Raw genomic sequence first — 19311 nt, forward strand, 5'->3', positions numbered from 1 at the left:
CCACCAGAAGGTCTCCTGTCTTTATTATGATGAACCTTTTATTATAGAGACAGACTGAACTCTTTTCTGCATAAAGAATCTTTGGATTGGGTCAGGGGGATCCACCTGCTAAAGGTCACCACCCAGCTCTCCCTGCCTCTGCCTCAGCTAAGCCCCCACTTACTATTTACATCTCAAGGTCACTGGAAGCAAGGTTCCCAGGGCCAGGCTGGTTGGGTGGGCCATGCTGGCTGGAGGGTCAGGGTTCCTGGTTGCCCACCAGGTCACAGCCGCCCCGTCTCCTGCCCCAGTCGGTTGTCCAGAACCTGGAGCTGCCGGAGGAAGCCTGAGTTGGGGCAGATATCCCGGTGCGCCTGCACTGTCTGGATGGCCTCCACCAGCGTCATGTTCTCGCAGATCATGAGGAAGGCCAGGACAACCGTGGCAGAGCGGCTCACCCCCATAGCACAGTGTACCAGCACGCGGCCTGCGGGGAGACCCAACCTAGCATCAGCTACCTGTTCTCACACACCTCCTGCCTCTTAGGGAATCAGGGATGCTTCTGCCCACCTATCACAGCATCCTGGAATACTGACACTGTCCTCACTGTCATATGGGGCAACTGAGGCCCAGAGAGGAAAGGGACTCGCTCAAGGTCACAAAACAAGTTAGTGGCAGGGCGAAGGTTAGCAGCTGGGACTCCCTTCTCCTGGTGCAAGGTGCCTCCTCTGGCATCCCTTGCCACTCTAGCATGTTGGGGGGTCAGTACTCCTGGAGTCCCCTGGGTTTGCATCAGATTACAGGGGGTGTCCACCTCCCTCCCTTTCCCCTCAGTTCTGCTTTCTCCCCAGCCCCTGCAGCTCTACACTGAGGCCTCACCTTAGCAAAGGCTCTTGAGCAGTTTTCTCTAGGTCCTGTACCTTCTGCCCAACACCTGGCCTCTTACCAAGCGATATGGTTACCCTGACGACCACACTGGACCTTAGTTATATCTATGATTGTTGGTTTCCAGGGTGTCCCTGAAGGGGATGCTCACTAAATGGTAGTAGTGAGCCCCATGAGGTGGGAGGGTTGCTGAAGGACCCCACCATCCATGCTACTGGAAAAGTAGATAGCCCCAGATCCTGCCTGCACCCCACCTCCACCCCAGTGCCTTCCCCAGCAGCTGACCTTGGGGAATGCTGAGGGCACTCTGGATGTATCGAGCAACAGGCAGAAAGTAGACACTGAGGTCGAAGAAGGGGTTGTCATCAGCCTCAATGCCGTAGTACTCCAAGGGCATTCCACGGTAGAACTTGGCACCCGTGTCCACCTGAAACTTGCCTGCAGCGACATTCACGATGTGGGTGATGCCCAGCTGGGTCAGGTTGTTCTTGTCCCGGGCTGCGTACCTGGAGGCGGGGGGCACGGGGGGAGTTGGGAGGTGGGATAGAGCTCACTGGGTCAGCTCTGGCTGGCCTGGAACTTGCCCCCTTGCCTCCTCTGCCATCCTCCTCCAAGGGTAGACTGGAACCAGTGAACTGGCTCGGGTGAAGGGGCTCCTCTAGTAAGAGTTCAAGACTCCCTTTCACTCAGCCCAACTTTTCTGGAAGGCAGGTCGGCCACATGGCATCAGAAGCCTCAAAAATGTACACTTACTTTGTGCCCCAGCAGGTCTCCTAGGGACTTAAAGAATCCCAAATGTGCTCACAGACAAATGTAAACTGGATCTAATGTTTAAGATAGAGAAAAAGTGGGGAAAAAAATCACTAAATAGCCTATAAGAGAAGATTGACTATGGTATAGATAAAGAAATACTACACAACCACTAAAATGTGGTAGATAGATGCTGGTGAACCAAGAAAGGTGTTGGTGCTATATTGAGAAAAATGGAGGATAACAAAACAGAACATTGTTTGAAAGTGTTTTAAAAGTATGTTGTGCAATTCCATTAAAAAAGTTTTCTATATAAAGCAGATTACAAGATGGGATTATAAAGCGATACCATTTTTGTATGCATTTTTAAAAAGTCAACAAGGATTTTATTATTGGTTATCTGTGTGTGTAGGGGGGATAATATTTGCCATATTGTTAATAGGATATTGATCTATATTTTCTAAATATTAAGGAAAACATAAAATCCACATATATTCATCCATATGTTCTAAATTTTAAGAAAACTTTTGGGGAAAATGACTCACATTCCACTCTATATATACATCCTAGAGAAACGTGTGTGTGTTCCCAGGGCACATGTACTAGCTTCTAGAATCACTGTTTATAATAGCCCCAAAGTGGAAACAACTCAGATAGAATAAATAAACTATGGTGTATTCATACAAACGAATAATATATAGCAACCAAAAATGAATGAACTATAGCTACACGTAATGTCGGCGAATCTCCCAGTTTTGAGCAAATGATGCCAGGCACAAAATACACAATATGATTCTATTCCTATCACTTTAAAACATAGGCAAAACTAACACAAATGGCAAAACTAAAAAGAAAAAAGCAAGGAAATTATTGTTTCAGTACTCAGTGATTATCTACAGGGAAAAGGGTTATGATGAGAAGGGTTCCGCTTCTGGGGCACAGCTAATGTCCTATTTCTTGACCTGGGGGGTGAAACTGTTCGTTTATGCTCTGTGCACTTTTCTTAGGTGTGTTCTATTTCCACAAAGTAATAATAATGTAAAAGGAAGTAAACGGGTGGAAAGAGATGGTTGGAGGCAAAGAGGGTGCCAACTCTGCCCCTTGGCTCTGGAAGGGGCTCCCCTTCTGTTTTCCCCAACACCCACTGTGGATCGTACTTACACATCTCCCAGGAAGAGGTTGGGCCAGACTTCGTTGATGTGGCTCAGCACAGCAGCCCGACGGACCCACAGCAAGCGCTGCAGTGAGGCCAGCGTGGGTGGCTGGTAGGGGGGCACCCGGACTGCCCCGTGGATCTTGGGCCTCTGGAGGTCCTGTTTCTGCAGTGAGTCCATCCTGGAACAGAGTGGAAACTGTGGTGGCGAGGGGCAGGCTCCCCACAGGTGGGTCCAGCTGACACGGAGGCCCAGGCATGGTGCAGTGCCCAGGTGCCACTAGGATGCTTCAGAAGGGCCTCAGTTATTTCACATGAGGCTATTAACCCGCTCAGCTGGGGCTGAGGCCTTTCCCCAGGGAACAAGGGAATCAACCCCTCGTCACCGCTGTGGAGCTGGTAAGCCCTCTCTCCTGCCCTCTCCAGAGGCCCCTGATGTTGGAAGCTTTTTTCAAGGGGCTCTTGGAGTTCCCTGTTGTAACAACTAGCCAGTGCAGACCCCACCCCTTAAGTCTCTGGTTACTTGGGACTTCGTAGGGGTGGGGACTCCAGATGGCTGTGGCCCTCAGAGGGCACCTAGGAAGACCCCCGCCAACTGGGCAGCTCATCTCAAGCCCCCTTCTCTGCTACTTCCAGGGCTGGTCCTCAGACTCCCATCCCTTCCCATCTTCAGGTGCTTGAAGGTCAGAGCCCATCTCTGGAGGGAGGGGCCTGGGCTATGAACTGACATTTGTTAGCACTTCAGTACTGAATGAGCTAATGCCTCTTAGGGGCCTGGTGCCTCACGCATGGTAGGTCCCTGTCATACATAGGAGGAAGCTGAAGCAGGAACATGAAGGTCACAGAGAATAATTTTTAAGTAATGCTCCAAGTCTTATGGCTGTTAAGGAGCAAGGCCTGGGTTTCAGTCCAGTTCTGTGCTCCTTCAGTTCCATCCCCAAGCCTTCGAGTTACCACCTTCAGGGACTCCAGAGGGTGGTCACTAACTCATCTGTGTCTACAGGGAATCCTAGTGTAGCTGTTCCATATCTCCTATAGGCCCTAGGATTTCCCTCCTTACCCCCATGACTCAGGCCAGTGCTGCAGGTCAGGCCTCACCCACGTGGGTTGGCTTGTGTCAGGAGTCAGCTGGCTGAGGGGGTCCGAGACCCTGCAGAGCTGGGATGTCAGTGGCACCAGAACCTGGGTCTTGTGCTGGGCTTGGAAGGAGTGTCTCTCTTGGCTAACTGTCCCTGGTCCCCTCAACCAGTAACTAGGGAAGGTACAAACTGGGAAGAACTTCTTTGGTCTTTGGTAGGCGGTGCCAGGAGCAGGAAGAGAAATGGGAACCCAGAAGGCCACCGGTTTGGCCAAGTTCACCCAGCGAGCAGTGGGAGGGCAGGGCGGAAGCGAAGACCCGGCTTTCCCTTTCATCCCCCACTGTGACCTCTCAGGGCAGGCTGAGCTGCCTGCCTCCTACCTAGGGCATGGTCTGGGGCTGGGAGTTGAGGTGTGGATGGACAGGACTCAGCACATGAGCGGAACAGGGCTGCGGCAGGTTCCGCCCGGAACACAAACACTATGAAGCAGCTAGAATTCCAGGTCCTCCCCTTGGAGCCCGTGGGGGTGGGGCCTGAGAGCAGACCTAGGCCACTGCTGACTGAAGTGCAGACCTACCAAACGCCCAGACCCCTCTCTGCTTGGTGTCTCTTTGCGATTAAAGGCTCTTGGCCCTGGAACTCCCCATGGAGATGGGAGGCTATGTGAACTGGTGGGAAGAGAACTTTAGAGGGAGGGTGGAGAGCCTGGCCACAGCTAATTTTGAGGTCAAGAGCAAGTCTTTGCTCCTATCTGGGCCGCGGTTTCTCTTTCTCAACTTAAAGATGCTGGCCTTGCCTGACTTTAAGGAATCTCTGGAGGGTCTGACCTGAGAATGAGAGAGGAGTGGCTGGGTTTGCAAAAACTGCAGGGTACAGCACAGTGTATCGTGTTGGGGTGGGGAGAGTCCAACAGCCACACTGGTCTGGAGCTACCAGCTGGGCCTGCAGGAGCCCCAGGTCGGGTGCGATGGGGCTTTGGGAAGTCTGGCAGGTGCCGCTGCAGGCCTCTGAGCTTGGTGTGGGGTAAGGCTGCCACCCAGTGGCTAATGGGTGCCTTGCAGCCCAGCGGTGCCTGGGCGCGGATAGCTAGGCTCCAGCTGAGACAGAACTTGTCCCTGCTCCTCCTGGAGGCTCCTGGGAGGAGAAGGAGCCAGTAGAGGGGTCAGGGATGAGGGCTGACCCCTCTACTGGCCCAGCCTCTTCTACTGGCTCACGCCTCAGCCTCTTCGGGGCCTAGGCCCAGGTCTGGAGAAGGGGGCTTTTTCCTCGGACTTAGGGGTACCCCTTGCTAGGCCTCACGTTGGACCTCACACCTGACGCTCATGGATGTACCCCCTACCTGTCTGCTCTATCCCACAAGGGTCCAGCCCACCTTTTCAGTCAAGTCAGACCTAGCCCCCACCCAGCGACTCATCCTTCAAGCTCCGGGCACACCCAAAGAAGGGGAGTTGGTGGCTGCAGCAGCCCCCTGGTTTCTGCCATCCCCAGACCTAAATGCCGAGTGCCCGGCCTGACACCTCCTTCCGCATCTCCTCAGCCACCGCAGGGTGAAGCCTGGGCCCAGCATCCAGCAGGGACAGGGCCGACCTGGCTCTTCTCCCCACTCCCTCTGGTACTCCTCCTGTGACCTTCCTGTGTCTCCTCCCTAAGCTGAGCAGCTGCCTCCGAGGGCAACGGTTTTCCTGAGTCGCTGCTGTTTACAAGCTCAGACACCTGTGTTCTGCCTTTGTCGGTGCCTCTCCTCCCCTCTGTGTCACTCTCCCCGGTTGCCTCTGTCTCCCCGCCTCTCACAGGAGCTTGTGCTCCTCCAACAGCCTCTCAACACACCACCCAGCACGCCCGTAGCCTCAGGCCAAGGTCCAGGCCTCCGCAGGGCAGGGGGCCTCTGTCTGCCATCCACCTTCTCCCTGAAGGTCCAGATGTGCTCCCCCTGGTCGTCCCTCCTGTTCACTCTCCCTGCTTCCTCCTCCTCCCCCCAAGGCAGACCACAGGGACTGTGGCCACAGGACAGCTGGGGCTGGACATCTCAGGGCAGGACAAGTGAGGAGTCTGGTGAAGGAAGCCTTGGGGAAGGTGGCTGGCAGGGGTGGCCTGTGGTGAGCTGCCTGGGACTCTGCACTCTGTGTGCACGCCTTGGAAGAGGGCAGACCTGAGCCGAGTTCTCAAGTCTGGAACTTGTTTCTGTGTAGTCTTCTCTGAGCTAGTTTTCTCAGTGGGGCTGCTGTGAGAATTCCATGAGATAAGAAATGTTCAAGGGCTTCCCTGGTGGCACAGTGGTTGAGAGTCCGCCTGCCAATGCATGGGACACGGGTTCGTACCCCGGTCTGGGAAGATCCCACATGCCGCGGAGCAGCTGGGCCCATTAGCCATGGCCGCTGAGCCTGCGTGTCCGGAGTCTGTGCTCCGCAACGCGAGAGGCCACAACAGTGAGAGGCCCGCGTACCGCAAAAAAAAAAAAAAAAAAGAAATGTTCAAGGCACCTCCCACGGGGTCTTCCTCCTGGTAGGTGCCCCATAAATGGTGCATCTTACTATTATTATCATCGCCATTATTACTCTTTCCCTTTCAAGCCTCAGCCATATCCCATGGGCCAATGAGGCTTGGTCTCTAACTCTTTTTATTTCTTGATTTTTCTTTCTCTGTCCAGCAATAATTATTATATTCACCACTAACTAAGAACGTACTATGTATCAGAGCTAAATGCTTACGTTTTTTTTCACTGAATCCGCACAGTACCCTTATGAGGCAGATGATATTATCATTCCCATTTTACAGATGAGGAAACCGAGGCTCGGAAAGATTAAACAATATGCCGTAGGTCACACAGCCAATAGGCGTGGGAGCCAGGATTCAAGCCCAGGTCATTCTGACTACTCTGCTTTGTCTGTGCCTCTATCTCTGACCCAGTCCCTCCCCAAATCTAACCCCCCCCACACACACACACAGGCACAGGTGTCCTGGCCCTCATTACCCAGCATGCTCTGCAGCCCCCCTGAAATAGGGGCACTCACCCACCTGTGGGGGTATCTGGCCCAGGCTGAGGTCTTCTCTGACGGGCACTTTTTGCTCCCGGCTTCCAGCCGCCTGTCTCTGCACGCTTGATGCTGTTTCTATTTTTTGATTGGAGTTTAATTATAAAGCATGATGTGCTGCTCCCCTCCTCTGGCCTCCCCCTGCCACTCCCAACTCACCCACTGGTCCCCTGGCATGGTCAGTGCCAAGCCCAGCCAGGCATCTGGCCCTGCTGGGAGCAGAGGCAGTCTGGCAGGGGTCTGCCTGTGGTATGTGTGGATGTGGATGTTGCTTGTGAGGCAGGAAGAAGGAAGACTGAATAAGCCATTTTGAAAGGTCAGTTGGCCTTCAAGGGTGATGTGGAGCGTGGGCAGAAAGTTAAAGCTACAAGGATCTTCCATGGAGGAGGACAGGGAAGAGAACAGCCAGATCACACGCACACTGGCAGCATTGCCAACATCAGAACCCAGGTCCAGGGGCCCTCAGTTGGGAGCCGAGGATTACAGGACTGGCCCAGGATAAAGATCCAGAAGACTCAGGCTGAGGGAAGTGGGGGCAGACAGAGATATAAGTGGAGTTCAGAGCAGGTCTTTGGAGCAGGCCCGGCCTTCAGTCAGAAGCTGTGTGTCCGCAAACCACTCTGCCCTCTGCCAAGCTCCTCCCTCCCCCAGAAGACATTCCTGCACAGGCCTCACTGCTCCTTGAGGCCAGTGAGATGGTCTTTAAAGTTCCTTCCAAGGCTAACGGCTCAGTGAGGGACCTTGGATTTGGGCCTATTAAGAACACTCCCTGCTCTCCAGAGACCCTCTTCATACTTTAATACCCTTCCCCACTCATACTCCCAGATGACTGACACACACACAGACGTATGCATACCCGTAGCCACGCCTCCACGAGGTCTCTGAAGCCCGAGCTCCAGGGAGCTAGGGCTTGGCCCCTGCTGGAGCTCCCTGAGCCCTGGGGAGAGCTGGTGGAGACGGCCGTGGCCAGGGGCCATCATAAACGCTTAGAATCCCCCCTCCCGTGTTCCCCCACTCCTGAGGGAACTTGGGCCTCCTGGTTGAGGCGCCTCAGGGCCTGGCTGAGAGGGCAGCCCCTTCCCACCTGTGAGAACTGGAGACAGTGGCTGAGAGGGGGTGCAGGCAGCAGGAGGAAGCGCATGGAGTTGCAGGCTCTAGGGCGGACCGCACACTGGTCTCTTACCATCTTCTGGGTACCCACCTGGGCCAGAGCCTCCAGCAGCACCAGCAGGGCCAGCGCCAGGGTGGCAAAGTGGCAGAGCCCTGTGGCAGGGAGTAAGGACCAGTTCTGGGGGAGAGATGAGCTCCATGTTACAGGCAGGTAAACCACGGTTCAGATTGGCCGGGACTCATCAGGGCAGGGACAAGAGCTGCCAGCTAAGCCTGCTTCTGCCTTGAGCCTCTGTGTAAGGTCAAGTGGGTACGGGTGCCGGGAGAGATGAGGCAAGTTTGGGGCCCAGGGCTCATGGAGAGAGATGACCATCCCAAAGCCCCCTCATCCCTCAGAGTCCCCAGCCCCAGGGCTGCTGTGTACACTCACACAGGTTGCTCACTGCACAACTCCTGGGGCTCCAGCTGTTGGATGCACTCCCAGTAATTGTGCAATGCTGTAGTCCAGATGATTCTCCCAAAGCTAGCTGCCCGAAGGGAGAGATGCTGAGGGCTGAGGTTAGAGTATTTAAGGGCCCCAGGCCGAGGAAGTGGGATGATTGGGCATGATCAGAGAGTTGCTGTTCTCCCAGGTTCCCAAACCTTGTTTAGAGGAAAGAGAGCAGGATGGGAACATGCCATTCCTGGCCGCCTCTTGGCTCCCACACCTGCAGAGCTCCCCACGACAGTTTCCTGCCCAGCTTCACCCCAGGTCTAATCCCAACGCCAGCTACAACTCTCATTTTCTTCCTTTACACTCAGCCCCAAACTCTAAACCTCGCCCTCCATCCTGCCCTAATCTCCGACCCCAAGATGCTCATCGTCCTGACAGCATGTGGGAAGGGGTCGATATTGCTCAAACGCTCCCCTTGGTTGGGCTGGCTGTGCATTCGGAGACGAAAGCACCTCTTATGGGTGGGGGCAGGGGGAGATTCAGTCCATGCCCCAGGGAAGCTCTTGCCAGGAGGAGGAAGCTGCTGCTCTTCTAACTCCCAGGAGAGCCTAGGCCAGTGCCCCACTCCCACCTGGCAGCCCTTCTGAGCCAGCGGGTGGTGGGGCACAGCCAAAGTCAGGGTTGAGGAGAGATGAAGGAAGGAGCAGTATGGGTAGCAGGAGCTGGAGGCCGGATAGGGGGAGTGGAGAGCAGCTCTGGAGGCTTAACCTTCCACCGATGGCCCTCGGTGGGGATGTGAGTGTGAGGAAGATGGCTGTTGGGGACAGTCCCAGCCTGGACATGATGGGAGAAGATGGGCAGTAGGAATTCTGCAGCTCCTTCACAATCTGGTACCCTCACAGCCACTGACCCCAGAAAGAGGCACCCCTGCCTCTCCGTGGAGCTGGAGGAAAACACAGAGCTGACGCCAAAGAAATTGCAGCAGCACCTTGGTAACCATTTGTGGGCTGGGAGCCTGAGAAGCATTGTTGCTGCTAGGGGAGCCCAACTCCTTCTACTGGGCAGCTGGGGACGCTGGGGCCTCCAGCGGGAGGGAGGTGGCTTGGGAAGAGGAGGTATTGGGGATCTGTTCCCCTTAGGCAGCTTAAAGACCGGGCGCTATTGCTCCAAATGCATTGAACATGGAACAGGAGGAAGGCAGAAGGTAAATGGACAGACTTCAGGAAAACCTTTATGTCCTAAAGGGGTCCCCAGGACCAGAGAGGGAGGGAGGTTAGGGAGGGTCCTTCTGTAGGTCTCTGAGATCACATTGGGTGGGGTGAAGGTAGAGAGTGGGGTGCTGGGTCCAAGGCAGAGAACTGAACGGCATGGCAACAGAAGAACTTTATATCAAGCAGGGCTTGTGCGAGGAGGTCATGGCTGGTGGCAGGAGCACCTGTTCTCCTTCCCCATGGTGGGAATGGATGCGCAGGGCTGACAGAATTAACTAAGCTTGGAGCAATAGCTGCAGGACACCTTTCCCCTAGAGCTGGGTTCCAGACCTGAGAGGAGGGTGTGCAGAGGCGTGGGAAGGGCCAGACAGCCCTCAGGTGCAGGACTGGCTGTGCTGCTGCCTCGGTGGGGTTCAGGTGAGCCCCACAGGCTTTCAGCCAAGGAGGCAGGACAGATCAGCATTAGGACCGGGTTGGAAGGCCTCACTTCTTCCATTTTATGCTTTCCACCCCTTTCTTTCCTAGCCTTTCCATCTTCTCTGGATCTGAAGAATCTGGGTGGGCTGGAGAAGAGGGTCCTACGAGAGGGGTGCCTCAGCCAGTCCCAGGTGAGACCTTGGATTGGTGAAGGGAGCCCAGCAGCTTGGGGAACGGGCCAGGTCCCCTTCAACCCTCTCTTCCAGCCACACACAGCCTTGATCTCCAACCTCTGAACTGGTCCCATCCATGTCCCCTGCCAGCCCTCACCCAACCCCTTACTTCCAATTGTACCCTCGCCCTCTGCCCAGCCCTCACCTGACCTCTCACTGCTAACTGCACCCAGCCCCGGCCCCTCACACCCTGCCCGACCCTCACCTGGCCCCTCAGCTCCGGCCTGCACCCCGCAGCTGCTGGTCCAGCCGGCAGAGCTGGTGGAGGAAGCCTCGGTTGGGGAAGACCCATCGGTGCTGCCTCACGGTGATCACTGCCTGGCGCAGGGACAGCTGCTGGCGCAGCATGAGGTAGGCCAGGACCAGCGTGGCAGAGCGGCTCACCCCTACCACGCAGTGCACCAGGACCCTGGCTGAGGAAGACATCCTGCTGAAAGACCCTTTCCCACCCACCGGCCCACCCAGGGGCTGAGGTGGGGACCCAAGTTCCTTTCCCTCCTCTGCCCTGGGTATGTTCTGTGACCCTGAGTAAATCATTCAGCATGTATGGGCCTCCATTTCCTGCTCTGTCAAATGGGCACACCAGCACCTATTATGCCTTCCCTTGGGATGGGGTCCACACTCCCCAACGTGGCTCACAGGACCCTCTGTGAACTGGCCCCTGCTGACCCTGCAGCCTCACCTCAGGCTGTCCCCCACCAACCCTCAGCTCTAGGAACACTGGGTAACTTTCAGTTCCTTGAAGCTCTCATGGTCCCTGGCCTCCAGCCTTACCACATGCTATTTCAACTACCTGTAAAAGTTTTCCCCTTCTCTTGGTCTGACGAACATCTACTACTCATTTGTCAGGTTTTGGCTGAGACATGGCTTCCTGACCACTCACGGTATCACTTGAATCAGAGCAGCTCATCCTTTTTGCATGTGGCCCAGTGAATACTGCTGTAGAGGGAAGTCCCCCCCTCACCTCCCTTTGCTCTTCACATTTGCTCACTCATCTGAGTAGCGCTCGTAATAATTCACAGTTTGACTGTCTTTCCACCAGGGGCCCTGCCTTGCCTAAGTGTGGATTCCCAGTATCTAGCTCCGTGGCTGGCACAGAGAAGATAATAGTTGGTGAATGAATGGTGACGGAAAATGAATGTCAGAGTGCCTTGGATTGAACAGTGCTATGAGCCATAGTCTTGTCTTTCCCACGACACAGAGGAGAAACTGAAGTCCAGAGAAGACGCTCACCCGGGGTCAGGTGGCAAGGGGCATGGCTCTCACCCAGGATGAACATAAAGCAGCTTCCCCAGGCTCCTTTGTTGTACCCCTGGTATTAGAAGATTTTTTCCATTCGAAAGTACTTTGGGGCAGAAGCCAGACATCTAGGTACCAGATGGCAATGTCCCAAGGCTGAGTGATACAGAAAGAACTGTTTTGTTGTTTGGGAGACCTGGCTTCTAGCCCCAGGGCTGCTCCTAACTCGTGGCATGACCTTATATTCTAGGCCTCAGTTTCCCTATCTGTGAAGCAATGCTGTTGGATAAAGTGCTGGAACACTGAGCAGAGAGTTTTAAAAAGCTGATGGATGGCCCTTTAAAAACTAGGGGTGTGAGGACACTGATGTTTAAGGGGAAACTGGACATCCCCCCATGACTGAGCAGGATGGGATATGGGTTCAGACCCCAAGTCTTACCCCCAGGTGTGCTGAGGGCACGATGGATGAAGTCAGCTGCAGAGGAGAAGTAGGCACTGATGTCGAACTCAGGGAGGTCGTGGGCTGGCACCCCCAGGTAGCTCACAGTGCTGCCATAGAAGTCAGGGCTGCCCTGACAGTAGAGGCCCCCATGGGCAGCATTCAGCACGTGGGTGATGCCCAGCTTCCATAGCTCAAAGCGGTTATTTGCCGTGGCCCTGGGGAGGGGAGGAAGGGGAGCAATGAGGTCCGGGAAGGCTTTGTCTGGACCCCCGCTTCTGAGCGATGAATCCATTAGGGTCCAAAAGGAGCCAGAAGGAACCCATGGGGTCTGTGGCTCACAGCCCCACCCTAGGAGCTTTCTGGTAGGGGAGCTGGTGGTAAAGGGATTTAGCTTTAGCCTCTCTTTGCTTCCTGAGGCAATCCACCCCTGCCTTGGCCAGGACAGGAAGGAAAAGGATTGCTTCGGCCCTGGGACCCAGCTGCACCTCCCTTCTTGCCCCATGCCCTACCATGCACATCTGGCCTCTCCTGGCCACTACCTCATACCTGCTTTTTTTTTTTTTTGCAGTATGCGGGCCCCTCACCGCTGTGGCCTCTCCCGTCTCGGAGCACAGGCTGCGGACACACAGGTCCAGCGGCCCTGGCTCATGGGCCCAGCCGCTCTGTGGCATGTGGGATCTTCCCGGACCGGGGCACGAACCCGTGTCCCCTGCATCGGCAGGCGGACCCTCAACCACTGCGCCACCAGGAAAGCCCCATACCTGCTTCTAATCTGCAAATATTTAAAGGTGACACCTCCCCTGATTCACCTTCAGTCAGCCTTCCTCACCCACTCTGTGTCCAGAGGAGGGAGGCTGGAATCGGAAAGGCGAGCTCTCCACCTCATCTCATACCCCAAATCACCATTCCCCAGTCCTTTGCCCCCCGCCCCCGGACCCTCCAGTTGTTCTGGATGTGCCAGAAGACTCCGGGAACCTCTGGGAGCTCCCTTCTTTCAGGCAGGCAAAGTCTCTGCTCCCCCTGGTGGCTGAACCTGCTCACTGCACTGTCCCCAGTACAGAGGGGTACTGGAGAAAGTCCCTGGCCTGGGAAGCTCAGAGAACTATTGCCCTTGTACCCACACCACCCCCATCTCTGGTGAAGACCCCAGGAACTGTCTCTCCTTGTCTCCACCCCCTTATCCCTTCAGTCAGCTACCACTCACGCATCTCCTATGTAAAGGTTGGGCCAAACTTCATCCACGCGGCTGGAAGAAAACTTCCCTGCCCTCAGGAGCTCCTCTAGTTCCAGGACACTGGGGCAAGGCGTGGCTTCGGCATCTCCCCTCAACTGTGGGAGCGAGGCCTCCGCCATGGGCCAGCCCACCTGCCCCTCTGTCTCTGCGGTCACTCCTCTCTGCCTCTCCAGTGTCATTCCTTTCCTAGAGATTGGCAGGGACAGGTGAGACAGCAGCAAGTGACTCAGCAAGTCACAGGGGCCTCTAGAGAGAACAGGACATTTTCCTCCCCAAGCCACCCCCTAACCCCAAATTCCATGACAACATGGAATCAGACATACCTCTGCAAGTCACCTCTCAGCCTCAGTTTCTTCACCTCTAACGTAAGGATAATTGTGAGGATTAAATGAAACAAAGGATATTCTGCATCTGACACATAATAAATGTTTAATAGATTTAGACTCCTGTGTAAGGCTATTTGGTTCTGAGGACTGAGTTAAAGTAGAGATCTGGGGTGCAGAGGAGGTGGTTGCCTCCAAGGATTCGTGATAGGAAAAGTTCTTCAGGCCTGGGTCACAAACTAAGTGGGAATTGTATGGCTATTGGATGAGCTTCTGGATTATGGGGCTCAGGGGAGGGTTCCTGCGTTATAGAGTCGGAGAAAAGTGGCGAGGAGGCATGGAGGACCTCATCTAAAGGGTGCCCACAGGGTTTATGGGGGAAGGTTTGAACAGTGGTTCTGTTATGAAAATGGCTGATTTCTCAAAAGAGAAGGCTAAAATGGGCCACATATTTCAAAGCGGGGAGAAGGGAGATGAAAGTTCCCCTAGTCTTTCTGAAGAACCAAAGGGCTGTCATCAGAAATATTTGGCGGGGGGGAGGGAGAGTCCTCTGCCTATAAGGACTTTGGTCTTCACAACAGAAACAGAAAGGTCTGTATCTGTCCTTCTGCCAGAGCTAGTTATGGGATGAAGAAGTGAGATGTCTTGCCAGCTCTCAGATTACTTCATGAAGGCTTGATCCGGGGCATGAGCTGCAGTGGGGAGGCTCCCAGCTGCCCCTGGCTTTGAGTCTGGCTCGAGGGTAAAGGCCACACCAGGGCATTCCATGGTAGCAGTTTGCACTCATGTCCACCCCAGAACCTGTCCCCACCCCCATCAGAGCCACTGAAGTCTTGCCTTGCACCGCCTGGGAAACCAAGGCCAAGAAGGGGCTGGAGCCCAGGTCGCAGGTGGTTTTGGACTTGGTTTACGCCAATGCTAGGCCTGGGCTGGGGGCTGGGGGCTTCCCTCAGGATGGGGCAGTATAGTAAGGTGAGAAGAGCAAAGGTTCTGAAGTCAGGCAGATTTGAGTAGGAATACTGGCTTTGGCACATATTAACTGCCCAACCTCAGGCAAGTTTCTTGGCCCTTCTGTGTTGTAATACTCTGTAGAGGTGGCACAAGGATTAAGTGAGATATTTATATGGCATTTGGCATAGGGAGTATCAGAGAATAAAGGGGTAATAAATGGTAACAATGATTGGAGGTTGGCAGTTGGAGAGGAGCTGGCTCCCTCCAAAGGAATTAGGATAACCTCCTCTGGCCCCCAAACACTCTTTGCTACTCCCATAAGCCCCGCCCCATCTCTGCTAGCCCCTCATCTTCTCACACTTCGGCTTTGGGTCTGACGCATGCGCTCTCGGGTTTCCTTGCTGCGGTTTCTAGTCTCCGTTCTCCCCTCGCGCCCATCTTGAGCCCCGCGTCCCTTCCGGTTTCGGCCCCGCCCCCGCCCTAGGGCTCCACCTCCCGCCGGTAGGGCCCCGCCTCCCGAAGCAGTTCCGGTTCGGATTCGAGCGGCTGTCGGCGCGGTTGAGACCAGGGCCGGCCGGAGCAATGCCTGCACGCAGCCGCCACCGCCCCAGGGTCCACTTCGGCTCTCCTACCCGGGCTCCACCGCCGCTTCTTGAGGCGTCTCACTCCGGCGAGGCTCGGAGGGCGCTGGGTTCCGACAGCTGCTCAGACGCCGACTCGGAGGTGGGTCTGGGGAGCCCGACTCGGACCGCGGAGGTGAGCAGGAGCTGAGGCGGGGAAGAGGGGTTTGGGAGGCGCCTGCAGCCAAGGGTGAGTGGAGAGTCGGGGATGGAGCCGGGGGCTGCCACGGACAGGGATCCGGAGGGGCCCCGGGAGACCGCTGAGGGAACGTGGAGAGTCCCCTTTAGCATGGAAATGGAGGTTGTTGAGCCGAGGGCCTGAGGGGCGTGACGATGGCCCGAGACAGAGGGGTAAGGAGAGGTCGAGGGGAGAGCGAGAGGGAGTGGGAGGCTGAGGGAAATGTGGCCTTGAAGAGGCAGGGGCTTGAAGGTTTTGGAAAGCCGGGTAGTGAGGCAAAAAGACCGAAGGGGTACCGCGGGAATATGGGACCGGGGGAAGAGATGCTCTGAGATTTGGCACTGGGGGCGCGGAATCAGAGGAGCCGGACCAGGGTCAATGTTACCACCGGGTCAGAGAGAGGGAACCGGGGTGGGACTGACGAGATCTCTGACCAGAGTGGATGGTGGTAATTAGGGGAAGGATTTAGGCTTGAATAGGAAAGGGCTATTGGGTGGCAAGTCGTCTGGCTTTAAAGGCCAGAAAAAGAGAAATAGGGTCAAGAAAGAAAAGGAGCCCTTGGAGGCTCAGATTTAGGGCTTTGGCATTTTCACAGGTGTCTTTCAAAGTATGGAAGATCACTAGGGTAATGTATTTGGGTTATGGGGCTTTCTCATTTGTGGACAGTGAATACTTTTAAGAATCTGGGGTGGGAGGGTTGATGTTAAACACTGATTTGCCCAGAGGACTAGGGGGAGTAGTGAAAAGGAAGTGATGTTTGGAAAAGATAGTGAAAGGAGTGATTCTGTAAATAAAGATAATCATTTGGCTTTCTTCTAACAGTAATAGTGCGTTTCTTTTTTTTTCTTTGTATTTTTCTTAAATTTAAGTTTATCTTAAGTACCAGACAAGTTTAGACTATCTTTTTTCAAAAAAAAGATTTAATACATTACCTTTAAATTAAAAAAACTAAACTGGAAACAAGAATTTGGACACTTAGTTTTTACAGATACTCAGTATCAACTGATTTCACTTTGGTAGCTTGAGTTGACACATATTGGCCACAGGGTAAAGATGCGGTCAATACAAGTGTCTGGGTTAAAAAGGTACATAAAACGGTATGTGAAATCACCACAGTCCAGGAGGCTACCAGATGTTCCTCTCACCTGTAACTCCAGAATTGGAGTTGTGTCTTGAAAATTGGAAGGAGGGTACCTTGACAGATTTGCAGGACCAATGCTTTGCAGATGTTGTATGAATAATACTTTTAGTAGAGTTATCTAGAAGAATAAGAATAGACGATGCTTGTAGTTGTCAGTTAACAGAACTGGGATAGGTGGGTACACAGATGCCTTTTATAGAAGACATCGTACCAAAACCATAATTATGCCAGAAAAATAATGATTGCAGTATTTATACTCTCTTTAGTTGAAATAGGTTAATTTTCTTTTGTAATTGTTAAATTATAACATGTCTTTGTGAAGTGTTGACTTTAGCCATGTCTCATATGTTGTTTTACTTTTACAACCTTTTATCCTATTATAGGTTTGCAAAGTTGTTGGCATTTCAAAACAAACTTTTAATCAAGTATTTCTAGTCTAAATGGGTATCCAACGGTTTAATCTTCATGAGATGATTATTTACTGATTGCAGCAAGCTGTTAAATTAATTTATGTATATTGACTATATGTCATATCTTCAAATGCTCAGTAGACTAATAATTATTTCTTCAAAGGAGAGGTGAATTCTTAACTTTGCTTTTAGCTATTGTTAAAAGATTAACTCCTTTTTCTTTAAATTAGTACAGTCTTTAGTTGAAGAAGTATATATAGTATTACTATTGTTTATTTATGTTTATTTACCCTCACTAGACTGAGATTCTCTAGAGACCTTGTCTTCATACTTAGCTCTAAATAAAAGTCTTGGCATGTAAAAATTTGCTGAACTGAACCAAAATATAAGAACTCTCTATTAAGGTTATATCTTAATGTTACTGCAAGATTAAAGAAACTGTTACATGAATTTGTACAGTTAATACATTAGCGTCCCTAATAGTTAGTCTTTGTTTTGCCTTGACAGTTTTCACAGCCACTTAGTTGTAAATAAAATCAGTTTTATGGTAGAGCAGTTTCTCTAAGGCAAGAAAATGTATATTACTCCAGAAGAAGCCATTATGACTGCTGTGGCAGAACATGCAGATATATTTAGATAATCACTTTTGATTTCAGTAGCATCATCGCCATTCTGCAAAGACTCTTTACTTTGCACAACTACTTGTAAACATTTTTATTTTGTTAATCACTAAGATCTTCAGTGCTTTTTCAGAACTTTGCCGTAGCTGACTTAGAGACATTTTCATGACTTTTCTGAGAAATGAAATTTGAACATTGTTTTTGGGAAAATGTTGAATCACAGATGTTCTAATGAATATCATCATTATTATTTTGTCTTATAAGAATGGCCATATTAACTAGTTATTCTTTCAAAATGCTTACCTCCAGGCCTGATGTAATACTATGGTGTTAATAGTAGGATGTACCTAGCACAGCCATTAATCATAATAGTGATTCTTACTTTAGGTCTTATGATTCTCTTGGCTTTGAGAAATCAGGAGGTTAACTAAAAATTAGAGGAGCATGGGCCAGGCACCCTTTGAGAGCAATTCAGTGTTTACATGCTGCCTTTGTCACTGGTAATTTGTCATTTGAATATGTGCATATGGATTTGTGACAGACCTGTACCCCCTCCTCCCATACACATAGCACCATCATAAGTGGATCTTAACCTAGCTGAGTCTAGACTTCAGGCTTCCATATTTGAAATATTTTGTTACTTTACTAAATGCTGGGCCCTACTAGTAATAAAATCACCTCACTGCAGAATGTAACATAATATGAGTCTATCTTGGCTTTTGTTTAGGATGGTAGAAACTAGGAAATCTTCGTCATAATAGTTTCAGCACGGTGTTTCACCGTTAAACAGTGTTTTATGATATGTACCTTAGAAGAATGTTGTGGAGGCAGAGACCTATGTTTGTATTTGTCTTGAATATTTATTGTGGGCTTAGTGTAGCTTTTGAATTGTGGCTGAGGACAAGAGATTTATTTATTTATTTATTTATTTATTTAATGCTCTTAGATTTGGCACTGGGGGCAAGGAATTTTTATTTATTTATTTTATTTTTGGCTGCATTGGGTCTTCGTTGCTGCGCGCAGGCTTCCTCTAGTTGTGGTGAGAGGGGGCTACTCTTTGTTGCGGTGTGAGGGCTTCTCATTGCAGTGGCTGCACTTGTTGTGGAGCACGGGCTCTAGGTGCACAGGCTTCAGTAGTTGTGGCACATGGGCTTAGTTGCTCCGCGGCATACGGGATCTTCCCGGACTAGGGCTCTAACCCGTGTCCCCTGCATTGGCAGGCAGATTCTTAACCACTGTACCACCAGGGAAGCCCTATATCTATTATCTTGACCCTTTTTTCTGTTCTCTTAAAGTTCTTGACAGGTAAGTTCTAGTAGGAGGTGAGAACCATGAATTCTGCTAATTTAGGGTCTTCCTGTAAGTTAAACTGTGTCACTGAGTTATTGGAAATGCCTACAAATTGGCTTTAGTGTGGAACTTTGAGACTAAATTAAATCTATGTCAGTTTCATCAATACAACATTGGTATGAAAGTCAGAGATTGCCAGACCATACATTAAATTTTGGGGCCAAATCCAGTATATTTGCACAATATTGTAATGGAGTTTGAAGTCTTGAGAAAGTTTCTCATTTTCTATTATGTTGATTTGATTTGGGGGTGTAGCATATTTAAAAATGAAGATTTTTACCAGTCAATCTGTCAGACCACTACTAGCCTGCCCAAATATTATTTTAATGATTAGAATAAAAATTTGAATTTTATATACTTGGCTTCTTTACTGGTGTGCTCTGGCATTTTGCCAGGTTAAGGATTTTTCATCAAACTTACCACTAAATTTTGACCATTGTGTAAAAACTTTTACTGCAACTGAGGATATAACCTGCACAGTGTTGCCTGTTAGATTCTTATTCATTGAACTGAGACAGTTC

At 51.7% G+C, this 19311-nt stretch overlaps 2 protein-coding genes across 4 annotated transcripts in view; one reads left to right on the forward strand and one right to left on the reverse strand.

The window, feature by feature from the left end:
* Positions 1-263: 263 nt before the first annotated feature.
* DUSP13A (dual specificity phosphatase 13A) lies at positions 264-13316 on the reverse strand (the record flags this gene model as incomplete). Of its 3 annotated transcripts, none has more annotated exons than XM_079709472.1 (4): positions 264-466; positions 1150-1370; positions 2776-2949; positions 13168-13316. In XM_079709472.1, the coding sequence occupies 4 exons, from the start codon at positions 13314-13316 to the stop codon at positions 264-266; spliced, it is 747 nt and encodes a 248-aa protein (XP_079565598.1). The 3 variants fall into 3 exon arrangements, with proteins under 3 accessions (XP_079565598.1, XP_079565600.1, XP_079565599.1); XM_079709474.1 differs by lacking the exon at positions 13168-13316 and adding an exon at positions 3828-4192; XM_079709473.1 differs by lacking the exons at positions 264-466; positions 1150-1370; positions 2776-2949 and adding exons at positions 10496-10695; positions 11961-12178.
* Positions 5863-19311, forward strand: part of SAMD8 (sterile alpha motif domain containing 8) — a gene marked incomplete at both ends in the record, with an annotated part of 52818 nt that continues 39369 nt past the window's right edge. Inside the window, one exon of the mRNA XM_079709454.1 lies at positions 5863-5886. The remainder of the gene's footprint in view (positions 5887-19311) is intronic.

This window comes from Hyperoodon ampullatus (assembly GCF_949752795.1).
Source record: "Hyperoodon ampullatus genome assembly, chromosome: 1".
In the NCBI taxonomy this organism is placed as follows: Eukaryota; Metazoa; Chordata; class Mammalia; order Artiodactyla; family Ziphiidae; genus Hyperoodon; species Hyperoodon ampullatus.